Here is an 18421-nt window from a genome sequence, read left to right on the forward strand (position 1 = left end):
CAGTCTATGGTCCTGTATGAGCAAATGGGCCATGGTTTCATAGGCTGTGTTCGAAACCGCCTACTACTCAGTAGGTACTGCATTTGAATTTAGACATACTACTCGGCCATAGATATATACATTATATGTCGCCTCTTTCACTTCTCATACTGGCGGAGGGAGCGATTCATTTCTTTTACTAGCCGACAATAATACGTTTCTGGCAGTGCAGCATCTCGTTGGCATATTTCTTTTGCATTGTTTGCTGATTTTATTCAACAAAACTAGCATTAGCCGAGTGTTTAGTGCGAGTTGGAGCTGCTTTGCCTTATGGTGAATGCAGTAAGTGACTGTTATCATCAATAACGTTACCTGATTAGAACAAAAGTTCACAACATACAAAAACAGAAAAAAACTTAATATTACCTATGAAATGTTCTGCCTTTGTGCTTTGTTTGCTCGTTACTACACCCGTAGACAGCGCTAAAGTCCCACATCTTCACGTAATAACGCTGTCTTGAATAGTGCGGTTGAATGACATTTGTCCTGGTAGCACTGTACCAATGTGGCGGCGCTATTGACGCATGCTCAGGGTCCCTATACGATATCTAGTGTATATATCTATGCTACTCGGCCGTTATAAAAGTGCGTTCTATCCACTTGTTAAGTGTGACATCACGCGAAGCGGCTTCCGGGTCCAAGCGCTCAACTGAATGGGAAGACTCATGAAATGGTAATAATAAATGTTTACAAAGCGATTTAATACTTTCGAAAATCACAATCGCAATATATATGTCCATGCCTAATATCCGATGGCCAGAAAGTGATTCATTTTTTATAAATTGTTAACATTTTGGTATTTGTTATGCAGCAAGCTCAGAGATTGTTGTGTACACTATGACTTTATATAAAATTAACTTTAATGTGTGACAGGAATAAAACGTGATCATAAACGAATGATTTCTCCACTTAAATGAATGGCGGCTTGGACCCGGAAACAGTATTACATATGTCACCAACATGTCACCACTTAACAAGCGGGTATGAATGTGAAAAGCATAAATGGAATTCGAACATACTACATCCGCCATTTTGACATAGTCACGTGACCTACCTGTGTCATTTGCATCACTTTACTCCCATTCATGAATTCGCTTGCGGGGCATCATGGGATAGCGTAGCATGCATGGGACACGCACTCCAGAATCTCGCCGGAAGTAGTAAGTCATCCAGGTACGTCTCGCATACTGTTTTTCGATTTCTACCAATTCGGACATACTACTCGGCTCGCATACTGATTTTAGCATACTGTATAGTATGGAAGTATGCGGTTTTGGACGCAGCCATCCGTTTGTTAAGTGGTGACATGTTTGTGACGTATGTAATACTGTTTCCGGGTCCAAGTCGCCATTTATTTGAGTGGAGAAATCATTCGTTTATGATCACGTTTTATTCCTATCACACATTAAATTTAATTTTATATAAAGTCATAGTGTACACAACAATCTCTGGGCTTGCTGCATAACAAATACCAAAAATGTAACAATTTATAATAAAATTAATCACTTTCTGGCCATCGGATATTAGGCATGGACATTTATAATGCGATCGTGATTTTCGAAAGAGTTAAATCGCTTTGTAAACGTTTATTATAACCATTTCATTAGTCTCCCCTTTCAGTTGAATAGAGCGCTTGGACCCGGAAGCCGCTTTGCGTGACGTCACACTTAACAAGTGGATAGTGTTGTGTTACCAGGGGTGCCCCCAAGGGTGGCCACGGCCACCTCTATAGCCACCCCAATATGATTTTGTTGCTATTATTAATTTAAATGTAATTATGTAAATTAACAATATTTCCATAAATAATAAAATGCAGCCACTGTCGTTGTTGACAGCACACACACACACCTTAAACAGACAGAAATGGCAATTTTTTAAAGAAACAACAACGGGTATGTATGTCATACATAATGTATATATTTTGTTAACCTTTCTAGTTAAAAACTAAACATATCAACGTTACTTAACAAGGCTCAAAATTCTCAAGGATCAGTAAAGTGTTTATAATTTGTTTAGTATTGTCTGATGACGAGAAACGAAACACGACTTTGGGTTCATGTGATTGTTCAATTTTTATGAAGAAATGACTATTTTTAAAATAAAAACATTGTGTTTTATCCAAATGAAAACCGCAACAATTAATAAATGCCTTTTTTAAATCAGCTTTTCAGAATTGTTTAGCACCTCGTTTTTTTGACTGGTTGACTTACAAAGGCCAAAAATTGTAATGATTTTGTAGTGAATATCAATAGAAGAAGCTGTATTGATAATATTGTTGCTCAAAAAGGAATATGGATAAACTATATTATCAGGGTCTGTATTGTGAGTGTGTGTATACAGTAATGCCTTTTGTTCAGGTTTTTATGAATTAATTAATTCATTATTATTATTTTAGTAATAACATATATTATTCATATTTAGTAATAATTAAAATATTTAAGATCGATTAATTCATTAATTAAAAGAAAGTTATTTAATTTACTAAAAACAAAAATATAGCATTACACTATTTATATGTGTGTGTGTGTGTGTGTGTGTGTGTGTGTGTGCCACCCTAAGATTTGGTGTGGCCTTATCTGGCCACCCCTTAGCAAATTTTCTGGGGGAGCCACTGTATGTTACAATTAGTTTTTAGTTCACATGACTTTTTAGAGCTCAAATTAAGGATTTACCAAGTTTGTCGCTGACCATACCAAACATAAATAAATTACTATTTTGTTTGACCAATGACAGCTGAGGGGGCGTGTTTGTGGAAACCTGTTTGAAAACAGTGCTCTGTGTGCAACTGTAGTGTAGTCTGAAATATGTAAGCAGGGCGGATTTAAGCAATAGGCAAGGTAAGCAGCTTGAATGAGTGTGTCTGTTTCCCAGAGATGGGTTGCGGCTGGAAGGGCATCCGCTGCGTAAAAACTTGCTGGATAAGTTGGCGGTTCATTCCGCTGTGGCGACCCCGGATTAATAAAGGGACTAAGCCGTCAAGAAAATAAATGAATGAAATGTTTTCTATCATATTTTGTATAGTGAGGGTCTAAAAATTTTAATTTAAACGTAATTATTACATCTGCGCAAATGTGTCCCCCACCTTCAATCATGGACCAGTCCAGCAGTCAAATCAGTAAAGATTTAGTTTTAATAACGAAATTATTAAATTCAATTTTTTTTGTTGTGTTTTTTATATAGTTTTTAGTTCACATGACTTTTTAGAGCTCAAATTAAGGATTTACCAAGTTTGTCACTGACCATACCAAACTTAAATAAATTACTATTTTGTATCCACAGTTTTTAAATGTGTCAAAAGAAGCTAAATATACTGTAGCTGTATACTATTTATTTAACAAAACATTTCTTAAAAAATAAAAAAGAAACAATTGACATTTTAAAAATAACTGCTGTAGTGTATCTAAAATTATGCACAGTAATCTGTCCTGGCTAAAGGTCCCAGATCGCCAGTGAACTATACATAAATGGGGAGTTAATCTAAAATTAAAGCAATGTTATTGTAAAAAATGATAAACCATATTACCAAAAATAAGCAAAAGAAAGCAGGTGAAAAACATTCCGTGTGTGATAATGAAGGGATGATCACACACAAGGTTAACGCTAGGCCAGTTAATAATCTGTTCAAAGAATGGTTAAAGCGAAAGTAATCAGTGCTGTTTACCAAAAGACAAATCTAGAGCTCTTGAAAGCAGCAAAACTATGGGTGCAAGAGCATATATTTTTGTCCAGTCTATTTGAAAGAGAAACGCTAACACCAGTTGCATTTCTAGGCACGGTTGCTTCAGGCAAGGGAGAGCGCACACGTTTCAAACAGTCACATGCATCGCATCACATGTGCGCGCGAGTGATGTAATTAGCTTTGTCAGTCTTGCTGCTTCTCGATTCTAAGATCACATTTGCACGCATATTGGGCCATCTTTATTGTCGTACCCTGATTTTAAGAAAACTACAATTTAAAAATTATTTTTAACCAGCCAAAGTGGCTAGTGGCGGTGTCTGTCTAATCCGCCACAGGGAAAATTTACCCACATTTGGCGGGTTGGCGGGTGTTAATGTTAAGCCCTGGTTACATGTAATGAATGGCTACCAGTGTTGGGGGTAAGGCATTACAAGTAACACGAGTTACGTAATAATAATAATTTTCTAGGTAACGAGTAACATAATGCATTACTTTTCAAAAATAAGTAATAATGTTTGAGTTACTTTTCTAATTAATTACTTTTAAAAAATGCTAAATTAAAATTGAAGTAGTCAAAATAAATCAAGCACTCAATTAGACAACGTGTTCATTATGTTGTACACATCGAAGAAAAGGAAAAGGAGATTGCCTCAATGGCCAGTGATTTTACTTAAGACCAGGGGCGTCGCTAGACCACATTAACTGGGGCATGTGCCCCAGTAAAAATCGCCAGTGCCCCAGTAAATACTTTGAGATGTGATTTACTTCATATGCAAAGTTTATTTATTAAGAGTCGTATTTCTGAAATAAAGACGTTATTCTCGATGTGCAAGCGAACCATCGTTGGTGAAAGCAATGTAGTTTAACCAAAAAGCACAAAGCACTAAGAATTCGGATGAAATTAATATTCATGCGAAAGATTTCCTAAATTATCTTAGCATCACTCCAGTTGTGTCTTTAGATTGTTTGTCAGTTACATTTAGGATTAATTTATGTTACTTATTTAGAATATTAATTGTATAATAACAGTAATACTGTTATTTATTTATAATTATATGTAATTTTGTTTGATTAGCACCTATGTTCATTTTTTCCCACAATTTCTGTTTAACGTAGAGCAGATTTTTTCAACACATTTCTTAACATAATAGTTTTAATAACTCATCTCTAATAACTGATTTATTTAATCTTTGCCATGATGACAGTAAATAATATTAGACTAGATATTCTTCAAGAGCCTTCAATACAGCGTAAAGTGACATTTAAAGGCTTAACTAGGTTAATTAGGTGAACTAGGCAGGTTAGGGTAATTAGACAAGTGATTGTATAACTATGGTTTGTTCTGTCGACTTTTAAGCTGCGGTCACAGTAGAGTTTGTGTGTGCGATATTCTGTCGTGGGGAACTGCGAAAAGAGGCGGGATTAAACAAGCTTATTAGACATTTTTAAAAGCGGGCGATTGCTCCATGTTTTTAATTTCTGTCCAGAGATGTCATTTTGATTCTCGATTGTTCTCACACAGTCAAGTGATGTGATTTCACAGGTCAGAGTTCACCAAGCTTGAACTTTGCACCGCAGCAACCTGCGAAACTTAACGCATGACCCTGCGTTTCTGGTCTGAGGTATTCGCGTGCGTATGAATGGAAGTCTATAGGAGGAAAAGCCCAGTGTGACTGCAGCTTTAAGAAAAAAATATAGCTTAAAGGGGCTAATAATTTTGTCCTGAAAATGGAGTTTAAAAAATTTAAAACTGCTTTTATTTTATCTAAAATAAAACAAATAAGATTTTTTTCCAGAAGAAAAAAAATTATCAGACATACTGTGAACATTTCCTTGCTCCGTTACATATCATTTGTGAAATAATTCTGACTTCAACTGTATATATATATATATATATATATATTTTTTTTTTTTAATTTTTTAAATTTTTTTTTTTTAAGGGGGAACTATGTCCCAGTACAGCTTTTTGTCTAGCAACTCCTCTGCTTAAGACAAATAGTACAAAAGCAGCAAACACATTGCTTTAAACTTTCATTAGTCTGTACAGTACACAGCATGTATAGCCAGGGGTGGATCTTCTTTGGAGTTCTTTGGACGATTCTAAGGGCCCACGCGTTTTGAGGCCCCCAGAGATGTTATTAGGGGCCCACGACTCCCAAGCGTTAACCGATTAAAAAAATCAAGAGTAAGATATAATGGATGTGTTTTTGTCGTAGAATAAAACGTGAAAGTATCTTGAGTTTACGATTGCCATGAACCTTTTTTAAATGATTTAACCAAAATCCCATTCAAAAAAACCTATTGACTTTGGCAGGAGGGAACTGGGACTGCTAAAATGCTAATGGTTTTTGCATGCAAATTGACGTCATAGTTCCTCCACTATGCACTATAGGACTGGCGACGTCACTGTGATGGGGTAGGGTTAGGTGAGCAGATTAAAAAGCATTGGATGCTCAGATTGCACTGGTTCCTAGTTATTTTGATAAATATCCAAATAGGCAAATAAATCAGAAGTTCTAAAACAAACGCAGTAAGTAAGCAAAAACCAGTATGGGATAAAATGATGTCTCAACAAAGTGTTTATAAAAGAGTCCCTGAATTACCAACAAATTATGTCGAAATTCTGCATATGCTAGACACTTTTTAATCCCATGACGCCACAGGAGATCATCTGTGTATGGCAGTAGGTAGCCTAGGTCGCAGGCGGATGGAAACTGTTCATTCTGTTTACATCACCCAGAAACGTTGATTCATCTTTTTTATGATTGTGAATATTCAAAAAAATTTTGGGAAGATCTATCATTGTATGTCAAAAAAAAAATCAGGTTTTAGTTGCAAATTGACCCCCAAAGACGTTATTTTTTATTTTGTTTCAAACAATTTATCTGTGGAATTTTTATTGAATCTTTTAATTTTGTTCGGTAAATTTCATGTTCATAAATGCAGGTTAAATAACTCTAAGCCTTGTTTAAAGGTTGCTATTGCAGTATATAGAATCGCTTCAATATATTAAGAGCGAAAAATGTATAAATACAATTATTGTGGCAAAGGAGCTGAAGTTCATTGATTAGTACTCTTGCTGTTTATTGGTTAAGTTAAAATATTATCATTGTAAAGACCTCTATGTTGAATTGTCTTTCTTATTTGTTTAATTTATGTAATTTATTTTAATTTGTTATTAGTTACTTTTGTAATTTTGGATGTCATGTTTAAATTGTATATTTGTTGTTCAATAAAAAAAAAATAAAAAATAAAAATTTTAAAAAGTAGGTAGCCTAGGTCATGTGATGCAAACAGTAGATCACGTGATAATTATGATTATTCAAGATTCAATAAAATGTTTAATATGGAAAATATATATATATATAAAATCATTACATTGAACATTAAATCTTGCCTATAGATACATTTTCAGGAATGGAAATGATTCGCTCCATCACCAATAGTATGATTGATCATAAACAAAACATCAAAACAATGTCATCATGGCTACTAAAAAGCGTCAGGGCTTTAGTTTCGGGTTAAACTAGCTGATTGTGGACGCTGATCTCATCTGTCTTGTGCTGTGTGTATTATTTTGGCGAATGTTTTAACTGCTCTCTGTCCTCTAATGTCTGCGCTGTGCTTTTTTTCCCGGAGTGGGCGGCTTGAAACCGCCTGTGCTGAATAACATTGGCTGTTCCGTGGCGCCCCCTCCGCGCTCAGGATCCCGGAAGTGGCCGTGTGAGATCATGGTAAGACCGAGCGGTAGAGCAGTTTGCGCCAGCGTGTGTGTGTCTCTGTATGTGTGTGTGGATGTTCTTTCTGACAGTTTCGAACATTTAGAACATGTAGGCAGATTCTAAATCACATCAAAGTTAAAAAGAACGTGTTCTGCTGTAACCACAGCAACGATGCCGCCGGCTTTATAAATAGCGGCTCTTGAGTGCTGCACGGTTGAAGAGCCCCGAAAGCTGATGCTCAAACTGCTGTTTTCTGTCTGCGATGTTGTGTTGAAGACGCTTTATAACGCTTTATATAACAGTATCAGCAAAATGTGTTTCCTGGCTATATGCAAAGAGGATTCATTAGTCTTTCAAGCTGTAAACCGTTGTTATATTTGAAATTACAGTGAAATATTAGTGTAATTTGTGTTAAGACACTTCACATCCAAACTTCGATCATTGTAATACACAGAGGCAACTGCATATTACAATAAAATACTCGAAGAGGTTGCAGGAAGTAAAGAAAAGTTAACATATACAGCCAATTATTAGCTCAACAAACAAAATGTGTAAGTTTAGGGCGGAGCTATGACTTTGTTTGACCAATGACAGTTGAGGGGGCGTGTTTGTGGAAACCTGTTTGAAAACAGTGCTCTGTGTGCAACTGTAGTGTAGTCTGAAATATGTAAGCAGGGGCGGATTTAAAGAGCCCATATTATACATGAAATAGGGTCATATCTTGGTTGTAAGGGTCTCCAACAACAGTCTAATATGCATGCAAAGTCAAAAAACACTTTCATGGTCTTATAATCTGCATTTATTTTTACCTAATTATCCCAGCGACTCCTGTATGAATCGTCCAGTGATTCATTTGTTCCTAAACCCCTCCTTAGCGCGAAGCTAATCTGCACTGATTGGACCGATGACAGTCTGTCACGATTGGTCGACTGCCTTCAGTCAGAAAATGAAATGCCCAATAGCTAATCAGCAATATAAAAGTAATCACAGTTCATACGCGCTCCATAGTGTAGGCGTGGATTTTAGCTGCCACACACACACACACAAACACACACACACCTCTGGACGACAACGCTTCCGCCCGCACCCGCCAGGTTTTAGCCTGAACCCGACCGCTCCCGCTTATATTTAGAATTTCTTGTCCCGGTGCCCGAACCGCCCCGTTTTCTACCCGCCGCGCCCGATCCCGCTAAAGAGCGGGGGAGAACATAACCGAAAATCACCCAGCAAAACAGTCCAGAGACAGCCAGACAGAGCTCTCTCTCTCTCTATCTCTCATATGCGCGCACTAACACATACACACAAGCGACAAGCAGACACACACAGGCAGGCAAAGCTCTGTCTCATTCGCATAGTAATATCCACGATATTGCTAGACAGCCCGCTCCCGTCCCAAATTAAACCTGTTACCGACCGCTCCCGCGATTGATTCGGAAATTTATTCCCGCGCCGCAGAAATCTGGACAGCCGCGGGAATGCAGACCTCTACCACGGAGCTCCGTAAACAAACAGCACGCGTCGCGTTTTTAACGTGACTTTGCACGCGATAAGAGAATATAGCCAGTTAACCTGATACAGTACACACGGTTACAAGTAATAAATCACAACTAAATACATTTGCAAGCTAGAGTCAACGAGGCAACTTTAATCGCACGTACTTACACTTGAGAAATGGAGGAAGAAACTCATCCTGACGTCCATTAGTAAGTTATTCTTTACTGATCCTTCCTTTAACAAACGCAGATGAAGTATTCTTTGTAGCCTGTAGTTTCCAGAAGTTTCCAACTGCTTGGTTATAATGCTGAGGTTTCATCTCTGGGTAGAGAATCGATAATGTCCATCTGCAGTGTGACTTCAATCGACCGGCATGTTTGTGTGCGTGTGTGCGTGTGTGCGTGTGTTTGTGGGTGTGGGTGTGTGTGTGTGTGTGTGTGTGTGTGTGTGTGTGTGTGTGTGTGTGTGTGTGTGTGTGTGTGTGTGTGTGTGTGTGTGTGTGTGTGTGTGTGTGTGTGTCTGGGTTTCTGCGTCAGAGGGCGGGGCCTCAGGTTTGAAATCTCCCGGGTTTGCGCGTGCACGTGAATAACTTGGTTTCGTTAGTACGTCATGGCGAAACACCTAATGAATCGGTATCAAGGCGACTCGTTCGAAGCACTTTGAGTCGACTCTTTTATAGATGAATCAACCGTTTTAAACACTGTATTCTTACAGATTTAAGCCTTAGCTGGATACTTCACTTCACTTAGAGCTGTGTTACACACTACATGGAGGGGAATTTTCAAAAACCCATAATATGGGCTCTTTAAGCAATAAGCAAGGTAAGCGGCTTGAATGAGTGTGTATGTTTCCCAGAGATGGGTTGCGGCTGGAAGGGCATCCGCTGTGTAAAAACTTGCTGGATAAGTTGGTGGTTCATTCCGCTGTGGCGACCCCGGATTCATAAACGGACTAAGCTGACAAGAAAAGGAATGAATTAGATGTTTTCTTTCATATTTTGTATAGTGAGGGTCTAAAAATTTTTTATTTAAACGTAATTATTACATCTGCGCAAATGTGTCCCCCATCTTCAATCATGGACCAGTCCAGCAGTCAAATCAGTAAAGATTTAGTTTTAATAACGAAATATTTAAATTCTATTTTTTTTTTGTTGTTGTTGTGAATTCTTTTTTTTTTCTTGCCCTTTTTTTAATTAGATAGAACAGTATTGAAGGCTGATTTATACTTCTACGTCAAGCGCACGCGTATTCTATGGCAGAGCCTATGCGTGGACGCATAGCCCTCGCTGTAAACGTTGGCGTCGCTGATGTCCACCTCTCAAAAAATGTAACTACATGTCACAACGACGCATAACGCAAGCTCTGATAGGTTGGCTTGGAAACTCAGACGAGTGTGGGCGGGACAGAGAGCCGCGCGAGTCTGTTGGAGTGACTGTTTAAAAGTTTCGACTGTTTACAAGGAGCTCTGGATGGAGACTGTTGCTTTGTGTTGGGTTAAAGTTGTTGCACGTCCGCCAATCCCAACCCTCAAAATGAGCAAGATTGAACCACTTGTACATTAAGGAAGCGTTCAGAAAAAACAAAACACCAGCAAAGAAACTCGACACAGAGGAACATATACCTACTGCCAGCTAGAGCTTCAGAAGTGTTATTGCAGAGCAACAGAAACAGCGCGCAGAAGTATAAATGCACAGCTACGCGCATTACATGTAAGTGCAATGCAGATGCATTTTAATACATGCTTTATTTGCTATGTTGAAGTGTAAGAAAGTAGCTAAACCATTAAAAAAATCATTTCATTTTAGTATTATCACATGGCGAATATAATTGGACAAACAACAATAGTAAAAATAGCATTGTGTCTTAAACATTTTAATGTATTCAAAGTCTTATTTTGGACAATCTGTATTCTTCAATTTGATGTTTTTTTCACTTTATAATGTTTACAGTTCAGTTTTACATCTTGATTTTTTATTATTTTTTTATTATTACACTTTAATGTGCCTAAATATGAACACACAACATCCTAGCAAGAAATTACCAATGCTGTCCAGTTTTTATACAATTTTTTATCAATTACATTTACAGAATAAAAACGGATGTGTTTGGAGTCGAGGAAAAAAATGGTGTCAACATTTTTAAAAGTTACAACTCTATCATAAATGATAGAAAATTATTATTATTTTGGTGAAAAAGTTCTGATATACACTCACCAGCCACTTTATTAGATATATTAAAGTCCTGCTCGTTAACACAAATTCCTAATCAGCCAATCAGATGACAGCAACTCATTGTATTTAGGCTTGTATGCATGGTCAGGACGATCTGCTGCAGTTCAAAGCGAGCATCAGAATGGGGAAGAAAGGGGGTTTAAGTGACTTTAAACGTGGCATGGTTGTTGGTGCCAGACGGGCTGCTCTGAGTATTTCAGAAACTGCTGATCTACTGGGATTTTCACTCACAACAATTTCTAGGGTTTACAGAGAATGCTCTGAAAAAGAGGAAATATCCAGTGAGCGGCAGGTCTGTGGGCGCAAATGCCTTGTTTGTACCAGAGGTCAGAGGAGAATGGCCAGACTGGTTTATTCCAGTAGAGCACCTTTGGAAGATTGGCATCATGGATGTGCAGCCAACCAATCTGCTGCAATTATGTGATGCCATCATGTCAATATTGAGCAAAGTCCCTGAGGAACATTTCCAGTGTCATGTTGAATCTATGCCACAAAGGATTAAGGCAGTTCTGAAGGCAAAAAGGGGTCCAAACCGGTAATAGTAAGGTGTACCTAATAAAGTGGCCGGTTAGTCTAAATCTGCAATCGCCAAGTAACTAGTAAGTTTATGAGTTTAAAATTGTTTATTGAGAACAGTTTTAAATGTGACTAATTAAGATTTAGCTGTATGCATTAATTGTTTGTGAAGATTTGCTATTGAAGCTAGACACGCAGACAGAGCTAACCCGCTCAAGTGTGTGCTTTTTGTTTATTGCTTTGCACTCTGTAATTAATTAAGGCATGTTGTGAACTTGTGTCTGTGTAGTTTGTAGTTGTAGATGCGCTTTAAACCGGCTGATCGGTGAAGATGTGAATAACCGGCTTGTTTGATGTTTCTCATTTCTGCTTGTTCATGCAGAGGGAGTGAAAGAGGCACGGGCAGGAAAGAGCCATTTAGCGAATCAGACGTTTCCTTTTGAGTAATTGAAGCCAGAGTCACTGTTGCGATCCAGCAGCCAAAAGTTGTAATAGAATTTGTGTTTCGGCAATTGGAAATGTGCATGTGAATATACACAGCTTGCTTTTTTTCAGTGCACCTTTTTTTAATGTTACCTGTCATGTAGTTTGAAGTGTAGCTGTGTGTGAATGTAGAGGTCTGCAATGGTCAAAGTTCAGGATAAATGGTGTTATTGCCTCACAAATGAAAGAGGTAAATCTGGACTTCCTGAAACAAAGCATCAGTTATAGCACACGTAATAGAGTAATGTCATTGGACCAATCAGAGAAGAGTACAAATCCACTAGAGGGCGCAGTCTACATTTTTGTGAATTTAAAAACTTTACTTTGGGAACGTTTCATTGCATGCTTAAATTCAAAATCCACTAGAGCGCGCAGTCTACATTTTTGTGAATTTAAAAACGTTACTTTGGGAAAGTTTCATTGCATGTTTAAATTTAAAATCCACTAGAGGGCGCAGGCTACATTTTTGTGAGTTTAAAAACGTTACTTTGGGAACGTTTCATTGCATGCTTAAATTCAAAATCCACTAGAGGGCGCAGTCTACATTTTTGTGAATTTAAAAACGTTACTTTGGGAACGTTTTATTGCATGTTTAAATTTAAAATCCACTAGAGGGCGCAGTCTACATTTTTGTGAGTTTAAAAACGTTACTTTGGGAACGTTTCATTGCATGTTTAAATTAAAAATCCACTAGAGGGCGCAGTCTACATTTTTGTGAATTTAAAAACGTTACTTTGGGAACGTTTCATTGCATGTTTAAATTTAAAATCCACTAGAGGGTGCAGGCTACATTTTTGTGAGTTTAAAAACGTTACTTTGGGAACCTTTCATTGCATGTTTAAATTTAAAATCCACTAGAGGGCGCAGTCTACATTTTTGTGAATTTAAAAACTTTACTTTGGGAACGTTTCATCGCATGTTTAAATTTAAAATCCACTAGAGGGCGCAGTCTAAATTTTTGTGAATTTAAAAACGTTACTTTGGGAACGTTTCATTGCATGTTTAAATTTAAAATCCACTAGAGGGCGCAGTCTACATTTTTGTGAATTTAAAAACTTTACTTTGGGAACGTTTCATCGCATGTTTAAATTTAAAATCCACTAGAGCGCGCAGTCTACATTTTTTTCAAATTTAACGCATGTTATTTAGGGTTATGAAATACATTACTTAAGGTACGTTTCATTGCGTTGTTTTAAATTGCAAATCATTGGTCGTTGTCTACATTTTTGCAATGATAATCTGAAAAGTTATTTAGAGTACGTTTTGTTGCACATTTCATATGACAGATCCTCTAGATGGTGCTGTCTGCAAATGTTTGCGTTGGGTATGTTTCATCGCATGTTTCTAAATGCAAGTCCACTATTGCGCGATGTCTACATTTTTGCGTTTATAGTCGAAAATACGTTACTTAGGGTACATTTTATTGCATGTTTTAAAATACAAATCCACTAGAGGGCACTGTCTTTTTTTGTGCAAATCTGAAATGAACTGCATTCAAATTTTTTTTTAACATTTTTCTATTTGTGTGAATTTGAAATAATGTTTGAAATTATAAATCCACTAGATGGAGCCATCTACAGTTATACGTATTTGAAATATGTTAGGGTTCTGAAATGCATAGGGTATGTTTTATTGCATGTTTCAAATTTCAAATTCACTACAGGGCTCTGTCTATATTTTTGTGATGACAATCTGAAATGTGTTACTTAGGGTACGTTTTGTTTACGTTTCAGATGACAAAGCCACTAGATCAGGCAAACTTGATCCTCGAGGGCAGGTGTCCCTGCAGAGTTTTGTTCCAACACTAGTCAAACACACCTGAACAAAATAATCAGTGTCTTCAAGATCACTTGAACTCTATAGGGAGGTCTGTTTGAGTAGGGTTGGAGCTTAACTATGCAGGACACTAGCCTTCCAGGATCAAGTTTGCCCACACCTGCACTAGATGATGTGATGTGTATGATGTGTACATTTTTGCAAGTCTGAAATGCAATGCGTTGGGTACGTTTTGTTGTAAGTTTCAAGTGTCAAATCCAATAGAGGGCGCTGCCTAGATTTTTGTGAGTTTGAACTATGTTAGTTTGGGTCCTGAAATGCGTCACTTAGGGTATGTTTCATTGCTAGTTTCAAATTACAAATCCACTAGAGGGCGCTGTCTAAATTTTTGCGATGATCATCTGAAATGGGTTACTCGTGTTATGTTTTGTTGCACGTTTTATATGACAGATCCTCTAGATGGCACTGTCTACATTTGTGCGAATCAAAAATGCACTACATTCGGTATGTTTTGTTGTATGTTTTTCTCATTTTTGTGAATTTGAAATATGTTGGAGTTCTAAAATGCGACATTTATAGTAAGCTTCATTGGATGTTTCAAATGACAAATACGCTAGAGGGCGCCATCTACAGTTATGCGTATTTGAAATATCTTAGTTGGGGTTCTGAAATGCGTCACTTAGGGTACGTTTTATTGCATGTTTCAAATTTTAAATCCACTAGAGCAGGGGTTCCCAATCTTTTCAGCCTGCGACTCCAAAAACGACAATGCCAGTGACTCGTGACCCCCCCATATCCTCTGAGGTGGTTATAAATATATAAACCTTGCATGCAATGGTGCACACACTCCAATACACCCAATTCTATTCTTCGTTTAATTTTTTTAATGTATGTCAGTGCTGTAAATGGGCCAGAAAATTTAATCTGGTGCCATAAAATCAGTCTGCTGCATCTGACGCTATTGCTGTCTCTTTAATATTATGTAATTACCCCAGGGGTCGCAATCCAATAGAACTAGTAACTATAAGCTACTATAGTAACAATATTGCATGCAACTATAAACAACTATTTTTTTCTCTTCAGTAAAAAATGGTAATTCTAGTGGTTAATTGAAAATAAATAGATTTTTGGAAATCACCAGGCGACCCCTCTTCATTATACCGCGACCCCTAGGGGGGGTCCCGACCTCCACTTTGGGAACCACTGCACTAGAGGGCGCTGTCTATATTTTTGCGATGATCATCTGAAGTGTGTTACTCGCGTTATTTTTGTTGCATGTTTTATATGACAGATCCTCTAGATGGCACTGTCTGCATTTGTGCAAATCTGAAATGCACTGCATTCGGTATGTTTTGTTGTACGTTTTTCTATTTTTGTAAATTTGAAATATGTTGGGGTTCTAAAAAGCAGCACTTACAGTAAGTTTCATTGGATGTTTCAAATTATAAATCCACTAGATGGCGCTGTCTACATTTTTGCATATCTGAAATCTGTTGCTTTGGCTACATTTTGTTGTATGTTTCAGGCGTCAAAGCCACTAGAGGGCGCTGCCCTCTACATGCTACATTTTTGCAAGTCGGAAATATGTTGGAGCACGTTTTGCTCCACGTTTCAAATACACATCCTTCTTGTACACATCCAGGAGAAGGCAATGCTTGTCGTACAGATCAGCTAGCAAAACACTGATCTAAACCTTTCCCTGAACACAACAAGTATTGTTTTCAAAAGCAAACGTAAGAGAAAAGTGCACTGTGACCACATAGATTTACCTTGATTTTGCGTTGCTTTAATCTTTATTGCGGCAGGAGTGCGCTGCAGCTTTCCGATTGCTTTCCGTCACAACACTGTACAAAGTGAGGTACAAGCAGACCACGCCAGAAATGTTGTCCTTATGGAGATAGATAGGTCACGTAAACATATACATTACAAATCATAGGCAGCGTTAAGTTGTGCAAAGAACTGCACAAAATAATCCTCTATTTATCGATAATGTCCATGTAAATATTCTTAGTGTGAAAAGGAACAAAAATCGTTGGTATCATACTGCCCCCTAGTGTTCATTTCACCTAGGAACACCAGTCAAATGTATGTTGAAATAGGATTTTTGCAGTTTCACAAAAATGTTGCCTGATATTTATAAATAAGCCAGCATTGCTGATGTTTTTATTGGTCGCGCATTGATTATCAGTTGTTAACTGTGTACTTATGTTTACTCTGACCCTCAGATGACCGGTGAGAGAAAGCCTGCATCATGTTTTCTGGATGAAAAGACCTTCCGGCTTTGCTGTCGGCTTTTTCTCCAGCACTCGGAGAGCATCCAGGACGGCTGGATCTGGGAGCAGATCAAGGTGAAGCAAATGTTTGAGTAGCTCCACTAAGTCTGGGTGTACTTCTGCTCCTTAGAAGATCAGAATGAAAGAAAGAGCTCCAGGGTGAAGCTCACAAAACATGTCCAGAAAGAAAGAGTGGAGAGGAAGAAAATTTGGCCAGGTTTTAGATGATTTTGACAGTAATATAAATTCAGCTCTTTCTCTCCTGAATTTTGCATCGCTCTTGCTAATAATGTGACTTTATTAGGAGCTTTGTTACATTTTTATTTGCACATTAAAGTGATTTAGTAGTGCATAATCATTTTGCTACTGAATTTCAGTGTTCATTTAAAATATTTATATATATTTTTTTACTTTATATAAATTTCACTAAAAAGTAATGCTTTAAAAGCAGTTCAAAAATGTTGCTATAATGCTGAAATGCACACATTCTGTTTAAAAATTCCCAAGTTTCCAATGGAGGACTAATTATTCTCTATTTATCCAGGGTTTCCGCAGGCTCTTAATAAGTCCTAATGTCTTAAATCCCAAAATCAACATTTTAGGCCTTACGTCTTTAATTGACTGAAAAATTGTGTTGTAGGTCTTAAACAAGGCCTAATTTTTCTTTGCTCATGTTTAGTAACCAAATCTGGCCAAAACCTATACATTCACCAACAATCCATCTCAATAAAACTTTAAACTTTTTATTTGAAAGGTAATTTTAACTCTATTTATCATAATGGTTTAATTATTTTGCCTACAATAACATCTGTTTAAAAGTGCTCCATGTATTTATTGCTGAGGAGACTGAGATTGTTGTGCATAGATTTAGTTTACTATAGTTTTAAAACTTTTTAAAACTTTACATTTTTTAACTAACATTTATTTTATTTATTTTTTTAAAGAAAGTTTATGTTGGAAAAAATGTATGGAGACAAGTTGAACTTGTTTGTTTTCGCACAAATATTTGAAATATTTTGCTAAGAAATATCTAAAATATTAAATTTTTTTATTATCAATGTATTATTGTATTACTTAATGTATTGAATAATATATACTTTTTGATAGGTCAAATTTAAATCTCATCCATCTGGGATATTTAGAAAAATTCCTTTGCCTTTAGCCCTTTATGAGTCTGAAATTTCATTCATAATGATCTTTAAAATGTCTTTAAATGTCTTAAATTTAACTTGATGAAACCTGCAGAAACCCTGTTATCGTCATTTTTCATTGTAATTATTTTTAGTTCGCATATTTCAATAGTTCTTTCAAAATGGTCTTGCTTATTAATTTATTAAAACTTAAAGATTAGTTATAGTTTTTATTAGTTAATTTATTAAAACTTGTAAGTATTGTAGTTTTTATTAACCAATTTTGGTTTGTTTGTTTGTTTGTTTGTTTGTTTTCCATTCTAATATAATATTTTTACATTTATCATGTACTTTTTTCATCTAAATATCACGTTCAGCTCATATTTAAGACTATTGCTTAATTTGTATGATATTTTTATGATGTACATTTTGTAAACAATAATTTAAAGCAAATATTCTAAAATATTTAAAATAAGCTGAGTTTAATATTTAAATAATTTTCCCAAAATATTTATTTATTTTTATTAGATTTAATTTTGGTTGAAATATGATTGATAGGTTTCTTGAGATTCATTATGTGGAGCACGGGTCTCAAATCCAGTTCCTGAAGGGCCACAGCTCTGCACAGTTTAGCTTTATCCCTAATTTAACACACCTGATCAAACTAATTAAGTCTATCAGACTTGTTTGAAATGTAATGACCCGTTTCGGTATGCTTTTATGCCTGTTTCTACAGTCAAAAGGTACTAAAAATCAAACCGTATCACACCACTTTTTGGTTACCCTTGGCAAAAGGTACCCAGCATGACAAAAGGGTACCAAAAGGCGGAGCTTGATGCGCAGCTGAATGATATGGACCCTTTTCACACTTCTGTGTTTCTCAGTAGCGGAAGTTGTCATAGTTGGTAAACTTAGAGCGCAGTGAATTGGAGAGTACAACAAATAATTTTTTTTACAATCGTATTTGCTCAAATAATGAAAGAAAAAGCCACAATAATGTTATAAAGACTTTCAGAAAAAGGAAAAAAAAATGTGTGGGACTGATAACAGCAGCCAGAGGAGAGAATAATGACAAATTT

General features: G+C 36.7%; 1 protein-coding gene across 6 annotated transcripts in view; it reads left to right on the top strand.

The window, feature by feature from the left end:
• Positions 1 to 7413: 7413 nt before the first annotated feature.
• Positions 7414 to 18421, top strand: part of atg10 (ATG10 autophagy related 10 homolog (S. cerevisiae)) — a 39288-nt gene continuing 28280 nt past the window's right edge. The window contains exons 1-2 of one of the 6 annotated variants that reach the window (NM_001037124.2): positions 7414 to 7452; positions 16165 to 16287. In NM_001037124.2, coding sequence (NP_001032201.2) covers positions 7450 to 7452; positions 16165 to 16287 — 126 coding nt within the window. In that variant the 5' untranslated portion in view covers positions 7414 to 7449. Of the gene's footprint in view, positions 7453 to 9076; positions 9144 to 9738; positions 10643 to 12183; positions 12207 to 16164; positions 16288 to 18421 lie in introns of those variants that run through there. The other 5 variants (XR_012385969.1, XR_012385971.1, XM_068223824.2 and 2 more) reach the window with 5 other exon arrangements.

The sequence above is a fragment of the Danio rerio genome, chromosome 10, assembly GCF_049306965.1.
Source record: "Danio rerio strain Tuebingen ecotype United States chromosome 10, GRCz12tu, whole genome shotgun sequence".
NCBI classification, from domain to species: Eukaryota; Metazoa; Chordata; class Actinopteri; order Cypriniformes; family Danionidae; genus Danio; species Danio rerio.